We start from the raw sequence: 20115 nt of genomic DNA on the forward strand, positions 1-20115 counted from the left end.
TGGGAATAGAAAGTATAGAAGAAAAAAAAATGAGAGAAAAGTCTAATTAACAAAACAAAATAATAGACCAAGATAAAGAAAAAATACAAAAACAAAACAAAAAACAGGAAATGCGAGGGGAGCTTTGTTTCTGGTTTATAATTACATGAAAGTTGGACTAGCTATATAAAACAATTCTAAGCTTTATGTTTTCCTTTTGCTCTTTTCTCTCTTGGGAATAAAAAGTAAAGAGAAAAACCTGATAAGACATTTTAATCAACCAAACAAAATCATGGACCAAAATAAAAAAAAAAAAGAAATGCCGAGTAAACTTTACTAGTTTAAAATTATGAAAGTTAGCATGTCTATAGAGGGTGATTCTAAGCATTATTTGCTCCTTCTGCTCTTTTATCTCTGTTATTTTCTTTTAAAACACTTTGGACTGTCAATCAGGCTCAGGCCCGCGCTGCTCATATCCTCTGGCACAAAGTGCGTACAAGCTCCAGATTGCCAATTTGCTGTAGCTGTGCTAATTTTGGAGAAACAAAGTAACTGATGTGTGAGGCTTGAACAATTTTAATGTAATAAAATCATGACAAAACAGCTTTCAGATTACAAAATAAACTGCAGAACCTAACATACCACCACATGGCAACGATTTGAAATACAATAACAAAACTAACAAGATGAACCTATGGGCTGCATCTAAATGATTATAGTGCACAAAGAAAATCATTCAAGCATAAGAGGAAACAAACAAATCATAATTCACTGTTATCACTGTACAAAAGATGTACATCTTGTATTAGCAAAAATCTGGATTCATCTTGTATGTGGTTCCATTACTTTACAGTTTTGTTCACACGTCTCTGTGATGGAGGTCTTCGTGGTGGTTTATTTGATCATTAATTTCATAAATGGCATTTTATTAAATAAAAGCAATTTAATTTCACCCAGCCACAAACAACAGTGTCAGTTTTCATTTAGTTTTATTATATTCCAGTCGCTTCCAAAGGGGAAACAAAGAGGGAAACAAATAAAGGTTTTTAGGTCCCATATTTTTTTCTACCCTGTAATAATTGTCAAGACAATCACACATGATATTTCACATCAATAACAATTAAGCTTGTTTTTTTTTTCTCTCATAGGTTAAGAACATTATTCATGTTATTGCTCTAATAAATATCAAACATCATTTATGATTGTACCTCTTAAAAGATGCAGTAACGTGTTTAGTGTTTATCCTAGTAATTTACCTTGATGAAAAAAATCCAAAACGCTCTCTTGTTTGTGTTTGAAGCATTCAAGTACATTGTCAACCTTTAATCACTTAAACTTGAAGTTCCTTTCAAAATGCCTGTAGCGCTCCAAAATATCAAAATGGAAGACATGAAAGTACACTGTGACTTTGAACGTCATATTTTCAATGTGGCTATAAAGAGGGTCATTTTCACTAACTTTCAAGATTGTCTTTCTACTTCACCAATTCTTTTGCTGAACTCTCCACCCTGTCATTCCAACACTGCACAACCTGTCATCAGCTGAAGACATCAGACAAGGTCTTTCAATCTAAAGTCAGGTTTTGAAAAAAGTAAACAATTTAATGTGTTACCATGGAGCCAGTACTCAGCAGCGCTGGCTCACTCAGTTAGGATCAAAAATTGAGCAGAAAGCTTTTCCACTGCTTCTATGTGGTTCAGCAGAAACAAAAACACAAGCATTGTATTTTTGAAAGCAGCAACGTGTGTCCAAACTTGGCAGACCAAGATATGGTCCTCCTTCAGTTTAAAATAAAGATTTATATTTTTATGCAGACCAAAGACATACAAGCATATAAAGCACATTACTTATCTCAAACGTGGAGAATTCTTAAAGAGTTTTGTTTCCTTGCAGCATGTCATCATAGCATTCTTTAGGGTATAAAATAAATAAATTCAACCATGGAAACGTGCAACTTTTTAATCATTGTGGTTGAGATCAGACAACTAAACCATTATGATCGCATCCTATCATCCTGTGTTTTCGAGCAGAATGTAAATGGGCTCCTTTTGTTTTTACTGGAGATGTCCTATCTCAATTCTGAACATATGTTGGGTTTTCTAAGTCATCATCAGAGGCAACCCTCTCTGTTCTGTTTTCACAATTAAGCTAATAAATTGGCACCAATTTCTAACCATTTAACATTTGAGACTGTAGTCTTGAGCTTAACAATGATTCACATCTTCAGAGATGAACAAAACACCTTAATATACTGGCGTAGCTAGGAAGTGTATCAGTTGTATCAGTGTGACCATTCTAACAACCAGATGCCTGAAATCTACGACCAACGATCAGACTGAGAAGAAGTAGTAATCTGGATGAGATTTAATTTTCTAGCATCTCTACAACTAAGTAGTATGTACATTTATAGAACAGTCAATGCAAAGACTGTGCAAAGGTTGTGGATGGAGCCTTGAGCTGAAACATAGCATCACACTATGGACCCAGATTGCTCATGGGGAAAGATACTATGTTGTTTGGGACTCTTTAGACAGCTGTATTAAGTGCAAAGTATGTGATTTTCTGGTATCTATAAGAATGAGTCCCTTCAGTCAGAGCAACTTGTCTTAACAAAAATATAACTATGAGTCATCATTTTGATATGGGGCGGATGCTGGTTCAGTTTTTAGCTCCTTCACTTTACAGCCAGAAGGTTGTAATTGGGTTTTATGAGTTTAAAACCCAGCTGTGTAGGCTCTTATTCATGCAATTATGTTGCAATTATGTCACATACCGGGTGTATTCAAACTTGACACTTTTGGTAAAAGTTTGCTTTTCCTGTTGGTCTGGATGTTTTGTGTAGGCGTGAATACATTGAAGCAAACAACGGTGGGGACCAAACAAACAGACCCGTGTTTTGGTCCGCTTCCAAACAAAGTGTGGTTTGCTGCTGGTGTGAATACAGACCTGTCTCAATCTGAACCAACAACAAAAATATTTTTTTTTGATTTCACAAGCCACCGTTGCTGAGCAATGTGGTAAAAATGAGTGTTGCTAACGCTATTATTGCATGTACTGAAATCACACCTGATCTGCCGTCTTCTGCTTTGCGATGCTGCTGTCAGCAAGTTGTGGGACAGGTGTGGCAGAACATATCTTCTCATTCAGATTGCAGCAAACACTATCTAATATTGTTCCAAAGTTAGAAATATCCCATTGTGAAATCTGCAGTGAATGAGCTGCTTGTGCATTTACAAGAATAGCACAAGCGTGCACAATAGAAATCCAGCTAACAGGACTTCAAAAGTGAATTTGTTATAGGTCTGTTCTCTGTCCTATCCCTGTCATTTCTGTCCAATGACAGCAATGGCTGTCAACTGCATAGATTTGTCTAAAAAATGACAGTCCAGTTGAAAAAAAGCATAATATGGAAACAAGCCACGCCAAACAAAAAAAGCAATGTGTTTTGGTCCATACTAGACAAGCGGACTTTCCTGATAAGAATACACCTCCATTGGATTTACACCTCTGGGCTAGTTTCCTCATCACCATGGCTTTTGAAGAAGATGAATAAAGTCTTTATGGTCTGTGCAAGCTTGTGTTTTTTAATGTGAAAATGTGTGAAAAATCAAAGTTAATGTAAACAATTAAATGACTCAAGAGAGTCAGTTGTGCTTTTTAAATAGCAAAGCTGTCGTCAGTCACTGAAAAGAATTACACTGAATGCTTGGTTAACAGCACAGTTAAGTTAGAGTAAATCACAGGACATTTACTCTAAGTTAAGTATGTTCTCACGTTCCACCTTAATAATTAGTGGTAATAACATTTTATTTAAATATTCTGGTCTTATAAATCTTACATTTCTCTTATGTTTTATAGCTTAATCCCCTGTGATTTTTCTCAACTATTCACTTACACGTTTCATAGAAATTTTCTGTGTGACATCTCAATGACACTTTCTGCCTCTTTGTTACTGAGACCTTTGGTTTTTTTCCTATTCTTTTTATTTCCCACACTTGGACTTTAAAGACCAAGTGAGCGAGTTCTGTGTGAGTAAATCAACAGTGTGGCTTACCACTCTAATGCTTAAGAGTACCCTGAAGCAGTTCTTGACATCTGGGGAAAAGCTCAGTGCCTCACAGCAGTGGTGAAACATCATAACTACACTTCCCGACACATACATTGGAAGACTTTGTGGATTATAACTATAAAAATGTTTATATTGTGTTTGTGACCATCATGAAATCACCCTCAACACCAAAAACCAAACACTCATTCATGACATCATTTTGGGTATGAAACACAAAAACGGGGCTTCTGTTAAAAGTGTTTGCATAAATGTCAGCGTGAATACAAATGAGTTTAACGAAAAATGAAAACAAAAATGAGACATGGACAGTTTTCCTTGAATAAACATTGCTGAGACTGCGACTGAGGGCGTGCAGTTTCATGCTTTAAAAGGTCAAATGCCATTGAGACAGTTATAGTGGTTGCTCTGCAAATTTCATACCACAACGGTTGGCTAGCCCAGCACAGTTGTTGCTGGGTTACAAGTGATTGTGTAAGGTTCTAAGCCTCTGCAGGTTTAAGCCTACATTGGAGTACAGATGATGGAAAAAAAAAATTCCATTAAAGTCCAAAACCAGGGAAGAAAAATCATTGTTGAGACATGTTTTCCTAGGTCTAGTTCAGCCACAATTGAGGGGAAAAATAAATTCATCCACTTTGGATATTTGCAACATAAACAAAATCAGATGAAACCCACTGACAGAGATTTTCCAGTTTCCACAAGTAGCTGCCTCTATTGGTGTGCCCCTGAGTGTCTGGACTCTTGATTGTTATGCACAAACATCTCAGTGGAAGGTGGCAGAACAAATTGCCATCACTGAAGAGAGTGTATGTGTGTCTGTGTGTGCGTGTATGTGTAAATTTGTGTGTGCACGTAGCTGTGTGTATGCCTGTGAGTATGTGTGGGGACTTGGCATATTACAAATCCATTGAAGGAGAAAGACTTGACCTGATAGCTGCCAGGGTGAAAGAGTGTGACTGACAATTTGTGCACATTAGCGTGTATTTAAAGTCTGTCTTTCACTTGCTCATGTGCACTTGGCTGCAATGTTGCTTGACTGAGAAAGTACTTGAAAGTGTCAGTGTTTGGCTCCTTTTCTTTATAAAGTTGAACTGAGTTGTCCATACCTCTCGCTCGACACATTTCCAGTGCCAAAAGTCCAATAAAACAAAGACTCAGTCAGATGACTGAGTCTTTGTAACTTTTACAGCCACATTAATGGCTTTGGCAATCACAAATTTTCAATTTGCTTAGCACTGTAAAGAGTTAATGGCACTATTATTTAGAAGGCCAAAAGATATTGAGGAATAAGGAATAGAGGCAAGACAGTGACCACAAGTGTCCGAGTGAAACTATGAAGAGATGAGGTGAGGAGGGTAAAAAAGGTGAGGGGAAAAAAACAAGAATTGAAGGAACTATGACATGAAAATAAAGCAGTAAATGCAAGAAAGAAATGCTGAATTGCTTCTACACAGTGAAGTAAAAGACACTTAGCTCAGCAAGCTCCAGCTGCCAGGAAGCATTTTAATCACAACAGCAGATCCAAATAGGAGCCGAAAGCAGGGTAGGTTGGGAGGTTGGGTCGATTTGAAGTAAAAGGTTATCGCAAGAGAGGGCTGAGAGTAATCAGATCAGGTTAAGGCAAAAATTACTGCCAAAATAGAAAAAAAAGAAAGTGAAGGACAGTGGGGCATACATCCATAATGGTCTACGTGGCAAAAGAAAGGTAAGGATGAAAGAAAATTCCTTTTTTTCCCCATCACAATAACCTTTATCTAGCACTTATCTAAACAGCTACTTTAAGCAGGACACGTGTGCAATTGATTGATGTCACATATTGTCAATTATACGATATAATAATGCACTTAATGCAATTTGGCATCTAGTAAGGTAAAGATGACTAGCTGAAGTTTTGGATTGGGAACTGATTTGGGGGAAAAGGAAGATTCAAATGGCTTGGAATGTGACATGGCTGCTGGTGTAAGACAGGCTGACTTGAATATTTGAGAAAGTGCTGATTGCATCTAAATAAAATCTAACTGATTTGAAATGGTGTCTGGACTAATTACTCTTGATTTCAACTTCAACATATGAACATAGGATCAGATTTTAGCCTAACTTTACTCTAACATAGGCCAATTCTTTCTTTAGTTTGCCAGTTTTAATGGTGCAGCATTAAACACTCCCCTGCATACCTGAACAATTTCTGCGATTATGTCTCCTCAGACCAACTGTTTGAGAAATGTTGCTAAAACCTTGGTGAATTTACACTAACAGGAAATAAGGCAAAAACAAAAGGAGGTCAAGTTGGTACTACTAAGGTATGCCAAATAAGACAATGGTGAGTGTGTTTTCTGCATGACTAAAAGTTTTGAATTATATATCTTTTCTAATTGTTTTTAATTCAGTTCAAACTTGGGTTTTCTGAATCTGAATTTGTAAATTGTTCAGAATATCATCTTCCAAAAGAAATCTCCTTTTGAACAGTCTAAAATGCTGTTTGTTTGGGACAAACCACAGAGAAAAAAATATATTAGATTTAGATGCACAACATAGAGATTACCTTAAAGCCAAGATTTCTACACATTTCATTAAGCTTAACGCTTTTTTCAGCCTCTCTCATAGCATTAGTTTTCGAACAACTTTTTTGGACGAAGGCTCTTTGTCCAATCCCTTCTCATAAAATACAGTAAATTTCCTGAGAGGCTCCTAACAATGGGTTTTAAAAAAATTATTCAAAACCCCATTTTAAAGCCAGACTCATTAAATATCTACTTTCCCATGATGAAGTAACCAGAAGTGGACAACATCACAGGAACATTTTGATTTTAAAAGCCTAAATGTACAATAACCAAGTTTCGGGGGCACAAACTGACATTTAATGAGTAAATGGACAAAGCTATAAATGAACAAACTTTTAAATGTAGGTTTTAACTACGGTATGTATAATTTAAGACCTAGTACGAGAAATCAGCACATTTTGATTTTTTCACCTTATTTTAAGATACTTAACATGAAGATTTTCAAAATCCCTGTATGTTGCGCATACATTGGATTTTAAAGTAATCTAAAAAAAGTTAACACAAAATTTAATATAATTCAACATTAGTAATAAGACTCAAGCAGTGGAATAAAAAAACTTAGCAGAAATCTTAAGGATAAGAAAACAATGGTTTGTGTCAGGGCCTGCTTAAAAATGACTTTCCTTTATTTCGATAACGTAAGCAAAGATATTGATATTGTATATTGGTTTCTCATGACATTCATAGCCATGCATTCCAGAACACATGGACATCTTCATCTGTTGCCTATGTTAGTATAAGTCATTGAAGTGCATTGGAAAAATGCTCTCTTGTTTGTGTCTTTTTGCTGCTGGTGACTATTTTCAAGTGTTTGCTTCTGTTAAGTCTCGGAAGTCAGTATGCAAACACTCCCCTGCATCTGTCTCACAGCATGCGTCAGCCCCAACGTAAGCCAAAAACAGCACATTACCTCGCTTTCATTGCACCCCAAGGAGGGCCTATTCCAGTCGAGAATGTTATTAGCAAAGCTTAGAAGGATATTTCTGACTATGTCACTAACTCACTGCTGGCAGACAGGAAAACATCCTCACAAAGTAAAACACTGCAAACATGCTGCAGTATATTCGGAATTCACTTTGAAATATTCAACTGTTTTTATTGTGCATCACTGTGATAGTGTACTTTTTTAAAAGGGAATGATTGTCAGCTTTTTCTGCAAACATATATTGATTCTAGATTTTTACCTGCACTGTATGAAATTATAATCTTTTCTCCCAATCGGACATTAAATAAGACATAACCTTTCCTGCTTTTTACTTTCTAGAGAAGTGGGATTAGACTAACTTTCAAGATTGTGGTAAAGGCCAGATGACGATAGCATGGCTTTGCAAACTTCATATTAAATAGAGGCACACCTGAAGACGTACTTTAAGGCAACACCTTAAACAGACTACTTCCTTGCAGAGCTTTTGAGGGAAATTTGCAAATACCCCTCACCTATGAACCTGCAAACTAGGTAAGTTAAAAAGTAGAAAACCAAGCCCTGAGAAGTAAATGTGTCCGAATATTTTTTGGGGGAAATAAAATAAAAGAAGTAGAAACACAGGAGTCATCATGATGGATTTCCATCTAGACAGGATTATAATCAACATGGGAACAGAGGTTTTCAAGGGTGTATGTCTGTTAGAGTTATACTGTCTGGTAGAGTGCTACATATGGGAATGTGCACTGTTTATTCTGTCTTGTCTGCAGAATGGACTCTGTCAGAGTCCCAAACTGTCCTTTCAAAAGTGCACTCATGTGTATCCAGGCTGTCAGTGTAAGCCAGGGAAAATAGAAAGGAGAGGCTGATTTTGATATAGGTATTTCTTTACTGCAAGACCTCACTACAACCTGAACACAGAGACAAATCCCAGTTGTCTTATATGCCTGAATCGAAGAGTGCATTGATGTCTGGAAAACTGCTGTTGTGGGTTGAATTCTGAGAGAGAGAAACTTTGAAGGACCACTCTATTGTTTTATGTAGTTGCTTTAAAAAAAATTTAACAAAGCTTTCTGAAATTTTCAATCACATATCTCAATTATCTTCATTGCTGTCAATTGATCATTTACAAAATGATTCTTTGATTTTTCCCTTGAGCTTTACTGAAACAATTTCACTGTTAACTGTGTATAAGAAAGAATATCACTCCTTGCAAAAAGTTCTATTTATTCTTAGCTGTTCTTGGGATAATTCCATAGTTAATATCTTAACTTACTACAGGTTACACACACACATGCACATATATATATATATAAATGACTTTCTTCAGTGATGTCATATCAATAAAGAACACAAACCTAATGTGTACTTTTGTGGCAATAATGAGGTTTAAACATACTAGAGATGCTTAAAGCTTGCTAAAATGCTAAAACACATACAGGAATAAGACAACGTAAAAAACCTCCGTGGGCCTGCTGTAATATGCATTAAAAAGACTCGATGGTATCAAAATATAATTACCACCCGCAAAGTAGTCATTGCACATGATGATATATGCAAGAGATTTACATTAGGATGAACGTCTTCTTTCAGTCAAGTTCACAGCTGCTGTGTGGGATAATCGTGTGCAGCATGAAGGCAAATAATAGGTGTACTCTGCATGATAAAACAGGGTGGAGAATCATCCAACCTGTTGATTGAGAAAATGATTTTTGCTATATTGTAAAACTAGAATTCAGTTCAGTGTGAAGGTTCTGAATATGTTTCAGGGAAAGCTTTTGTTGCAGTGAATTTCGACAGGGTCATAACAGCTCCACAATAGCTCTAAAGCCAGTTAATATTATACAAAACATAAACATAAACTCGTAAAGTGATGGTTTTTTATAAAATTTATTTTAAGCATAATTTATCTGTGTTGTTTGAATATGTGTAATTATACAAGTCTAACTGAATAAAGAGTCACACATACACATCCTTCCACATGTGTTCACATATAAGTCATAATAATTCAAACACACCAGCATTTAGTTTTGTGCAGAAGGTACTACTTGCATCACATAAGATCATCATTTTTCTTAGTCAGCTTGCTGCATCTGTGAGACTACTATCTCTAACACAGAGATCTTTTCCTAATATTGGACCTGGCAGAGTGGAAATGATGACTGTTTTCATTTCCTAGGTCTTTCCTTTCACAAGGAAGAATGAATGTGTTAAGGACTGTGTGCATATTAAATTAAAGATGTTTGTGTTGCCACTTGGTTAGACACTGTAGACTCTGAAATGCTTGTTGAATGGTACTCACATGCAATTCGGACATGTGCCTTGCGGCTTTTGGTGGTTCCAGCGGAGCTCCAGGCCACACACTGACACCAATAATCTTCAGGACCAAAAAGCTCCTCCACTTGCTGCCGCGTTATTTCTATACTGGCTTCTCTTACAACTAGACCTGCAAAAAAACAAGGAAAAACTGTCACATCATTCACATTTACAATTACAGTTTGATACTGTCACCGTGATGTGACAGAATGAGACAGACAATCTGTCAAAAGATCAAGCTCCGCCACCTCCTCTCAGTGCTACTATTGTTGTCAGAAGAAATGCTCCCAGCCAAAAACAACCAACCAGGGCCAAGGAGGAGTGTCACAGCACTGTTAATTATACTCATGTACATGCTGCTGAATGTGCTAATGCCAGAGAAATAATCCTTCTCCTAGCTCTGATTGATTGTTTCTGACAGAGAAGTGTATTTCTGCAGATAGCAAGGAGAGCACAAGGAGAAGGTACAGAAGCGTGATTTCTTTTTTTCCCACATTATCTGTCATTTACTAAACTGTCAAGACATAGTAACAGTTCATACAAATATGTAAAAAAAAACTCGGGTTTTTTTGATTGTTTTGTTTTGCAAAACTTACATATGGGAGCTTTAATGAATTTTGTAAGGAATCATGAACAGAAATGGTCTTTAGAAACAAAGCTGGAGGAGGCCTATCTAAAAGTTTCTAATGGCAGTTAACAGTGGTTATACAAACTGCTGATTCTTGACTTTTGGCCCAGATTTTATGCAAAGGTGTCGGAGTGATGGAAACTGAATACAAGTCATCACAACAAACTTTTTATTTTTATTTTGTAAAGAATCTTGAAAATCATATTTTCCAACTTATAGTTATCCACAACTTTGCACTGGTTATATCACATTAATTTCAAGCAAAATACATAGATATTTGTGGTTGTAACAAGTCCAGTAAATATGTAAATATGTCTTACAATGTCCCATAGGTATACTGTCTTTTTTTAGACATGCTGATACTTACAAATCAAGCTCTTTTTATTCTGTGGATAATTGTAATTTTTCACCTGTATTTAGAAATTATTCATTTCTCACTGCATCCTTCCACTTTTTCTCTCTCGCTATTTTGTTTTAGTATCTGAAAACAGCTCCAACATGAAGAATAAATGCAAGGTTTAAATACTTGCACCCTACTGGCAGGACAAAAGGGATCATTGATAGAAAGGTACAAATGAATCATGGTATAAACCCAGGATGAAAATTTGTGCGACAAAGGAAGGGTTTAAAAACAAGGAGCATGAAGTAAGAAAATTTAAGGAAATGCAAATACACAGAAAACAAATATTGCAAAGAAGATAGAAGAAATCAAGATGGCACTGATTAAGAAAAGAAAGATTAAGTCTTAAGAGTGAAAAGGAAGGAGTATTTTGAGAGAGAAAAACGGTTTGCTGGTAGAAGTAATAGAGAGCAACAAGACATCGGCACAGCAAGAGGACGAGTGAGGATGACAGACGAGGAGGTGGAAGAAGGCAGTATAATATAAAAAGAAAAGGAGAGAAGAGATAAAAATGGATTTAAGTTAAAAGTATATGGGGAATGGGGAGTAGATAGGAAAGACTATAAGAGAGCATCTTGGCAGTTTATTTCAGGTTCAGAAGTGTTACAAAGACACAAAAAACTATCTCTGTGGGGCTTCACAAATCTGACTTGGGCCTACTTATGAAGACTCAGCGAGTTCTTGCCAACTGAGAGGCAGCTATGGCAAGCAAGCCGGTGTAAAGGCAAAGGGACAGAGAAAGGAAAAGTTAAATTTCTTCAACAAGATTGTGGTAACTTAGCACCATGAATGAAAACTAAAACATGAATGCTTGTATTGCCAAGCATTCAGTGAATCATGAAGGACGATGGAAAGATCTGGCTTTTGATTTCAAAATAATGAGAAGATAGAATGCATAGAAGGAAGATGGGAACAAAAAAGCAAGCCCTTTGAGCAAAGTAGTTAGTAAACAGAGTAAAAGGCTTGCAAAAGATACAACTGAAGAAAAATGCCAGTGAGAGAAAAGACACGTCGAGGGCAGAGAGCAAAGACGGCATAAAACTAGAGCGAACATCAGTGTTCCATCTAACAAGAAAACGAAGGAGACTGATATGACTTCACAGGGTAAGATGAAAAAGCAGAGGAGCACATCAAGAGAGGCAGAGGTTGAAAAAGTGGCCAGTAAAACGAGATAATTAGAACCAGCATGGAAACTGGGGCTACATCTGAGACAGCTAGCAGATTGGCAGTTGCAATGAGAAAAACCTACAGTGTAAAGAGAAGAAGGGCACAAGGGAGGGAGAGAGGAGGCTAGGCTAGGTAGAATGATGCTGCCAAAAGTAATGAGGAAAGTAAGGCAATTAAAGTCATTGATTCAAATGAACCAGCTTGCCAGTTATGTCAAATGGACTCAAGCAAATGTAAAGTTAGCATATGGGACACTACCAAATACAGCTATGGAACTTAATGAAACAGCAGGAGGTCGGGAATATGATTCCACTTAAAGACAGAAGGATCGGAGCGTTTGTGTGGCTGTATATGTGCCTCATTAAGCTCCAGACTACGATCATGCACAGAATTCAATTTCAGTAGACCGCAAGAGCAGTTCAAATTCACAATCTAACAGCTGCACTGCTTAGTAGCATTAACTACAGCATCTTTCAAAGTCAATGAGTGATTTGTGACATGTTTGTTCTGAAATTATGAAAAAAAAAGATTATGATCTGGAACCTGTGCAGGAACCTCTTTCTGTTTATCTCAGCAAATACAATGTGTTTTTCAAATAAAAACTGAGTCGTAATACTCCAGAACAAAGGCACTACCTTTTACAATGTTGACCACATCAGTAAGTAATCCTGATAAAGATGTGCAATAAAAATGTAAATTAAAGTTTGTCTTTTATTGCATATCATAGTCTCACACTATTTTCAAAAGTCAAGCACTTAATATAAGTACTTTCATTCAGTAGAGAATAACCCATGTTCAGAAATAATGATTTTTAATTAAATTAGTTTTAGCACTAATGTGAATACTTTCAACAACCTTCTTTTTCAACAATCATCTGTTGTCTGTACCAGTTGTACCAGTTGACAACTTTGTCTCAACTCAAATAAAATGAATTGGCATGGAATAATATGGAAGCTACTTAAAGATTTTAAAAATTACAAGTTAAATTGCACTCAGTTTTATTGATGAAATATTATTTTATGCCATCTGACATATACAGTGCTTTTTCAACCCTTAAAGGATTCTCAAAAACACTACTAGATTTAAGCAATGCCAAGGACACAATATATTTCTTAGATTTAAACAGTAGCAAAAAATTGATAAAAATAGTACAATTATATTTGAAACAATTTGAGTTACTATTCTACCTATCTTTAATTGCCCCAATTACAATGTCCAGGTACTTTCTCCAATAAATAATTTGCTTTAAAGGCCTCTTTCACACATATTTTGAGGGTTAAATTCGTAAAAGTTGAGAAAACCTCTTTTGGGGCTAGATGTGACTGTGCATTTGAACATTCTCTGAACAGCTCCGACTCTGGTGTTGACTGATTTTCACAGTCCCAGTGTGTGTTTGTTTGCTTGTATAAATGTTAATGTCTTTGAGCATGTTTGAGCCCCTCAGTGACTCCAAAAATGCAACAAACCAGGACATGAAACAGGGTATGCAGGGAACTGCGACCAAACTCTTACAATTCCCACACTCACCCAGCATCGGGCAAACAAATACTATAAATTAGCATAGAGACATGGAAAACAAAGCTTACCTTCACACAGACCAAACACAAACATTTGCTAACACAGACAGTGATTCCAAATCAGATATATATGCACACAAACAGCTGTCATCCATATCATCAGTCATTGAACACTAACTCCGAAATGTCCCGATTCTTGTAAACTAAAATAAAAACTAAAATCTCTAATCAGAATATAGAAGAAAAGCAAAAGACTTGGTTGACTCGGTTACAGAAGGGTTTTAGCGAGAAATGCCAGCGAGGGCAGAAAGAGAGCCAAACAAAGAGAGGCACATAGAAACACCAAGAAGAAAAAAAATAAAGACGACAAAGACGAGAAGAAATCAATACAGAGAAGAAGACAGCGAAGGAGGGAAAGAGGTCACAAATCACCAAAGGCAATACCATGTGCACCTTTAATATGTGTGTGTGTGCGTGGAGCTTTGATGTGGAGTCACAGGTCATTGGTAGCAGACTAATAACCATTCGCACTTTGGCTAATGGAGACAAAGTAAGTAACCTGGCACACAATATGTCTAAGCCCAATTCAAGGCTAATGGAGATGTACTGAAGTTGTATGAATGATGCTTATATAAACACTGAAAAATGTCTTTAATTAACAGTCAGTGTAATCTAAATAAGCACATGTATAATTTTCTATTGTGCACAAAAACTGTTATTCAGTACATGTATAATAGTTATAATTTTTTGCTAGATTTTAAATAAAAGTGTAACTTTAAATAACTGGCCTAGCTTTTAATTGAAAATAGGCAGGATTAACAACTAAGGCGTTTCTCCACCTATATTTATTCTGCTTACAATAAAGTTGACTCAGTATGGAATAGATGTATTTCTGTTTCTTTTGAGGTTTTTCACCTAAATGACTAAATCACTACATTGACCATCCATGGATAAATAACAATGGATGAACTAAAACTGAGGTTCTTCATTGAGTGAAATCCAGTTGAAAACTTCACCGTAGAGATTGTCCCTTTCAAGTGAAGAGTTGCACATGAAACAAAAAACCTAACAAAACTTCACATTTGAAACAACTGAATCAACAATTTTTTTTAACTTCTATTTTCTGTAATTATCTCTATGCTTGAATTTTAATTAGCTTTATTTATTTATTTATTTTTTACTATTTGCCCTCTTGTTTCAACACAAATCAAGCGAAGTCATGCCTGAAGGATTTGTTTTTGCAATTTAAGTGTGAGAAAAGTCCCGGTCTTTTTCAGTCTCGGATCAAAATCTGCGCATCTGGTACGTACACATTTTATGATTTTATTCAAGATCAACATTTTCCCTGACCTACTCAAATATGAGGAAAGTGGGAGAAGGCACACAGAAAGAGCAGCGCAGGATATAATCTTTCTCCACAGTACAGCTCCTTGATATCTAACCCGACCAACAACTCCTTTTTTTAGCATCTCATCATCACACTTTTGCTTTATTTCTCAATCTCAGGATTTATCTATTCTGCCCTCTCTGATTTCAATAAGTGAAAATAGGAATAGGGAAAAGAGGAAAGGGAGACATCGGGGAAAAAAGGAAGGAGAGGAAAGTTAGGGAGTGGAAGAATGGAGCAGAGCAGTATGAGCGTCACGCTTTAGTTGCTTTTGTGAAGTGGCAGCAAACACAGAGGGGAAAACAGCTTATAAAATACAGCTTTTTCCACAAGCACATTGATAAAACGTGCTCACAGTGTGAATTTAATGAGATTCAATAAAACTATGTTGCATAATATATAATCACTTTATAATCTCTGTGTCTGTAGTTCAAAGGTGACCTAAATAGTTTGAACAAGTGAAAAAGCGCTTAATGGATTTGCAGTCAGTATAATCTTGTGCTTTCGCTTGTTTTTGTGAGGCTTTTTTGCTCTTTTTCAAAGAAATGCATGTTTAACTAAACTGTGTTCATTACAAATTCTATTTGGAAAAATAAGGACAAAAAAAACCCTCAAATGTATTCATCCCTAGACCTCACCAGCTCTTGATGTCCTATTATGGTTTCACTTTGTTTATTTATTCATCAAATTGGTATGTGTATTTCTGTGCAGATTATAGTGTGCTTGAGAGATTAAATGACCCAAAGGGGATGGGATAACTCACAGATGGCCATGACAGTCATGTTACGGAAAAATTAGGAATGAATTAAAGCAAACCACCACAACTACACTCAAACTAAGCTGCACTTGTTTCTTTTGTCAGGAATTTTCTTCATTATCTGCTAAACAGGCAGCATGGATGGTTCACGTTCTTATGATGTCAGTCAATGTAAAAGTTTAAAACTTTAGGTCCATGGATTGTTAGTTTAATTATGTTCCCTCCGAGTAAGACACTGTTAGGAAGTCAACAGTCAGCAATGAATTGTTTACAGGAGTTTAATAAATTACAAGCAGCTCCACATGAGATCAATGACAGACACCAAGACTCAATGTGGATGAATAAAATAAAGGATTCTTATTGTCTGATGATTAGTACTAAGTGTGAATGCTACTAATGAAAAATATATATATTTTCCTTTTATCGTCGCTGCTTAATATATCCCTCTGCCTCATACTTAGGCTGTTAAAGTGTGACGGCTCAAACTGTGCAGTTCATTTGTATCAATTTATGCCTACAACAGAAAAAAAAAAAAAAAAAAAAAAAAAACTATACTAAACAAAACAGTCCCGTGTATGAGTCCCAGGTTTGCTTTGCAGTGCAATATATGTTCTCGCTAAAACATCTTAAACATGCATTTTCATCAGATTTGTTTGTAAATTTACAAAAAATAAATACACAAAAAGTTTCACCTCAAACATGCTGTGTTGTGCATCTGTTGACTCCTACAATGTTTCTCTGAGCAGGTACCTTAAATCAGTGGTTGTCAGACTGTTTTTAATCCTTGGCTCTGGGGACCTGGGCTCATTATCAAGCAGGTGGAAAAACAAGAGCCAAACACATGTCAACCTTAAATCTTAGAATCCAGTGTGTCTGCGTCTTTATGCTGCTGCCAGAGTAACACTGTGATTCATCATTACTTAGTAAGCAGAGTAATGCTGCTTGCTGTCAAGTGTGGGACTGGCTGCAGTCCAGCACATCATATCGGATCCTATTAAAGTGCCTTGTAAACACAGAGGTACAGAACTAGCATTGATAAGGCTGTGTGCATACATCTTTTTGTGACCTACCTTTCAGCACAAATAACTGAACCAATGTGAAAAGTGGTGGATCTAGAAAAATTGTACCTGGAGGGCTAAGGAGTGGCAAGAGGTCCTGGCAGGATCGCTGTGCTGGTCGAAATGCCCCGTATAAATGGTCTCAACAAAAATTAGAATTTTTGCTTGTCTCTTTGAATGCTGAATAAAAAAAAAAAACGTCCATGAACGTTCTTTCAGCCAAACATCCCAGAAGCAAATTTGAACCGCTATCTTGTTTTGTGAGGATTTAGTTTCATCGTGGGCTCATGGCTGTTTTAAATGTTTTTTTGAAAATGTTCTGTCAATTTGTCAAGTTCAGAATGGTGATTAATAAAATTTGTTTGTTTTTTATCAATTGACAGCACTAGTAAAATTTCTACCTACTGTGACTAACTTCACTTAGTGAAAACCAAACATGTCTTATGCAAAAATGACCGAGCAGCAGCCCCACCCACAGTTTATGTCACAGTGAGACTTATTTTCCATATAAAAGTTTTACTGTTTTAATGTTTTATTGTTGTTGTTTTTTTTACCTTGTTAACAAGCATACACTTCAGTAAGTTTCTATATGACTACTTTCTACTTTTTATTGGGTAAAATATTTTTGAAGTATTGCTACTCTTACTGGAGAACAGTTTTTGGCTACCCAGTCACCCCAGCCAGTGACTTGGCAGGTACTTTGAACCCACCCACAAGTGACCTTGTTCCAAATGCTCTATTTGTTTTATGACATGAATACAATACAGTAGTTTTGATAATGCAAAGTGTCTGCAGGCAAAGCAATATATTACATCTCTAGAAATTGAATATGAAAACCATTGCCAAAAACTGTACCACTCACTGTGAAAACTTCTCATTTTTTTTGCTGTGTGTAGTGTTTTGGGTAAGGTTTTTCAATTAGGCTTGATTGCTGCATCATGTTTGCATCTTAATATATTTAAAAAAACATGCAGGCACAGAATTTCTGTGTTATTTGGATTTGCTCCATATTCTATCTTATTATAATTATTGCTCAACATAAAACATAAATGTATTACATTTCTAAAGCCTTGCCTATATAGCTTCATAACAGACCTATAGACTCATAAGGAAATGATCTCATCGTAATATCAAATGCCTCTGCAAAAGATGTCTACAGAGAATAAATAATGCCTTTGCTTTCTCCATTACAGTCTTAATTCTCTCTCATCTTTAGTTCTTTTACAATTGAATTTATCTTCACCAAGTATTTCACCTGCTGATCTTTCAGTCGCCTTTTTTCCCTGCAAACCTACTGGTCTCTCTCTCATTCTTCCTTTTTTAGAGAAAACTCTACTCTACAAGTAGAGAAAACTTAGGTCCGTGGACTTGTCAGGGACCTAAGATCATTTTTATAATTGTGTATGTTTGGTAACTTAATATTTAAGATTACATGAGAGTTTTAGGGACAAAAAATCATTAGTTTTTATGAGTATAATTTTAAGAATCTCAAACTTGAGGGGCTCCGCCTCTTGCCAATACGCAGATCCGCCGCTGTGTGTGAGGTTATAACTTACCAGCATCATAAGGTTCCCCATACACATGGAGCAAAGGACAGTTGAAACTCCTTTCAATACTATATTACTAAAAAGTTAATTTATTTCAATAATTCAATTCAATTGATGTGAAAATGTAAATAACACAGAAGAGCACAAAAAAATTAAACTAGATAAAATTACAGAACAGTTCTGTCATGTACTATGTAAATGTCCAGCAGACTGCTGACTGGACAGTTGTCAAGTAGACAGCCACTGATACTCACACACAAACATTTATTGCAAGAACAAGCTAGTAATAAACGTGTGCATTTAATATATATCTAGACGCTTAATTTTTTGGACATTTTCATTTTCTTAACGAGCAATTTATAAAAATAAAAAAAACAAACATCTGGTGTGGATACAAATATTAATATGACTCATGCAGTGTCATATTGCAACAAGTTTTCAGCATCCTGTTATTGGATTTTCTTTTTATGCTGAATATTTACTAGAAAATTGCCAACATAAGTAGCAAAACTGTAGTCTTAAACCCTGCAGCTTGAGCTGAACTGAAACGGATCTTTTAAAAACCTGTTTGGTGTAAAGCTGACATGTAACAACACTTGAAGTTTTGATAAATAAAATAAACCGATCCAAAAGAAATACAACTGTCCTTGTTCCTCATCTTTCTGTTTCATTTCAAATAAATCTTTTGTGTGACGGCTCTTCCAGGTGAGCTGGCCTTCACTTACCTGAATTTTCATCAACTCTCTCCTCTACTGTGTGGTCTTTCTGATGAACCCACTCACTGTTGCATTTGAAGTAAATCTGTGTGGCAGGCGTTGCTTTGCAGTACAGATTCACAGGCTTATTCTTAACGATGTAGCCTTCCTCGGGTTCGAACAAGAAGTGAGGCAAAGGCTCTGGGGGGTCGGAGGGGAAGGTTTCGGGGAGTTCACTCAGGCTAAGGAAATCGTCCTCATCCCTTACTGTAAGAGGAAAGAAAAAAGAAGTATTAAAAGTTTTATTCAGAAATTTGTTGCTTGTTTGTCATAAGGTAGAATCACTGTAACATATTTTTATTAGCCTATTTGATTTGAAGGACTTGATTGAAGCTTGTGACCAGCACAGAAATCTTTACAACAAGCCATAAAACGTGCTTATGAAGTGAATTTCATTTCTGTTTTGTTGCACATGACTTAAGGCCTCAAGGCAAAAATCTTAACACAAAAAGATAAAAAGGAGAATGATATACACACAACACAGCAGATAATTTAGAGGATATCATCATGTCCCCAACTATTGTAGGTTCAAAATTGTAAATTGCAAATATATAGAAATATTCTAGTCATATTACAGCAAACTATTCTTATAGGACAAAGATCTGCTTAAATGTTGTGGTGGTTGGGGCAACTAAACAGAGACCCATATACTACATTTTGATCAACATGACATAAAAAATTTAAAATGCAGGAAAAAGCTGAGAATTGTTCAATAATCAATTGAATGGATAAACAAAGACCTTTAAGATGTTTTCACACAAATGAGAAAATGCTTTTGTGACATGCTCAATTGATACGATTTGAAGATTGAACAAGAAGTTTTGAGAGTTTTAATTCTGTTCTGTGAAATGCAACAAGGCAACTGACAGAAACGGTAATATGAGTGCAATTCATAAATCAGAGCTTAAAGTAAGTGATACAGAACCCCACTTCTCTGTAAACATTTGTTCAATTTCAACGTCTCAGTAACACCGGAAACCAGCAAAACAGTTATGTCTCAGAATATAAAGAAACGTTTTCTGTTTTCTGAGAAATCTGTCAAGGAATTGCCA

The 20115-nt window shown here is 36.0% G+C and overlaps 1 protein-coding gene across 3 annotated transcripts in view; it reads right to left on the reverse strand.

Annotated features, from left to right (window-relative positions):
• The window catches only part of LOC122827889 (netrin receptor UNC5C-like), a 193340-nt gene that overhangs the window by 72301 nt on the left and 100924 nt on the right, over positions 1–20115 (reverse strand). For all 3 annotated transcript variants that reach the window (XM_044110982.1, XM_044110983.1, XM_044110981.1), the window contains exons 3-4: positions 19034–19270; positions 9834–9977 (exon numbers count right to left, since the gene is read on the reverse strand). In XM_044110982.1, the coding sequence (XP_043966917.1) occupies positions 9834–9977; positions 19034–19270 (381 nt within the window). The remainder of the gene's footprint in view (positions 1–9833; positions 9978–19033; positions 19271–20115) is intronic.

The sequence above is a fragment of the Gambusia affinis genome, linkage group LG03, assembly GCF_019740435.1.
Source record: "Gambusia affinis linkage group LG03, SWU_Gaff_1.0, whole genome shotgun sequence".
Taxonomy (NCBI): domain Eukaryota; kingdom Metazoa; phylum Chordata; class Actinopteri; order Cyprinodontiformes; family Poeciliidae; genus Gambusia; species Gambusia affinis.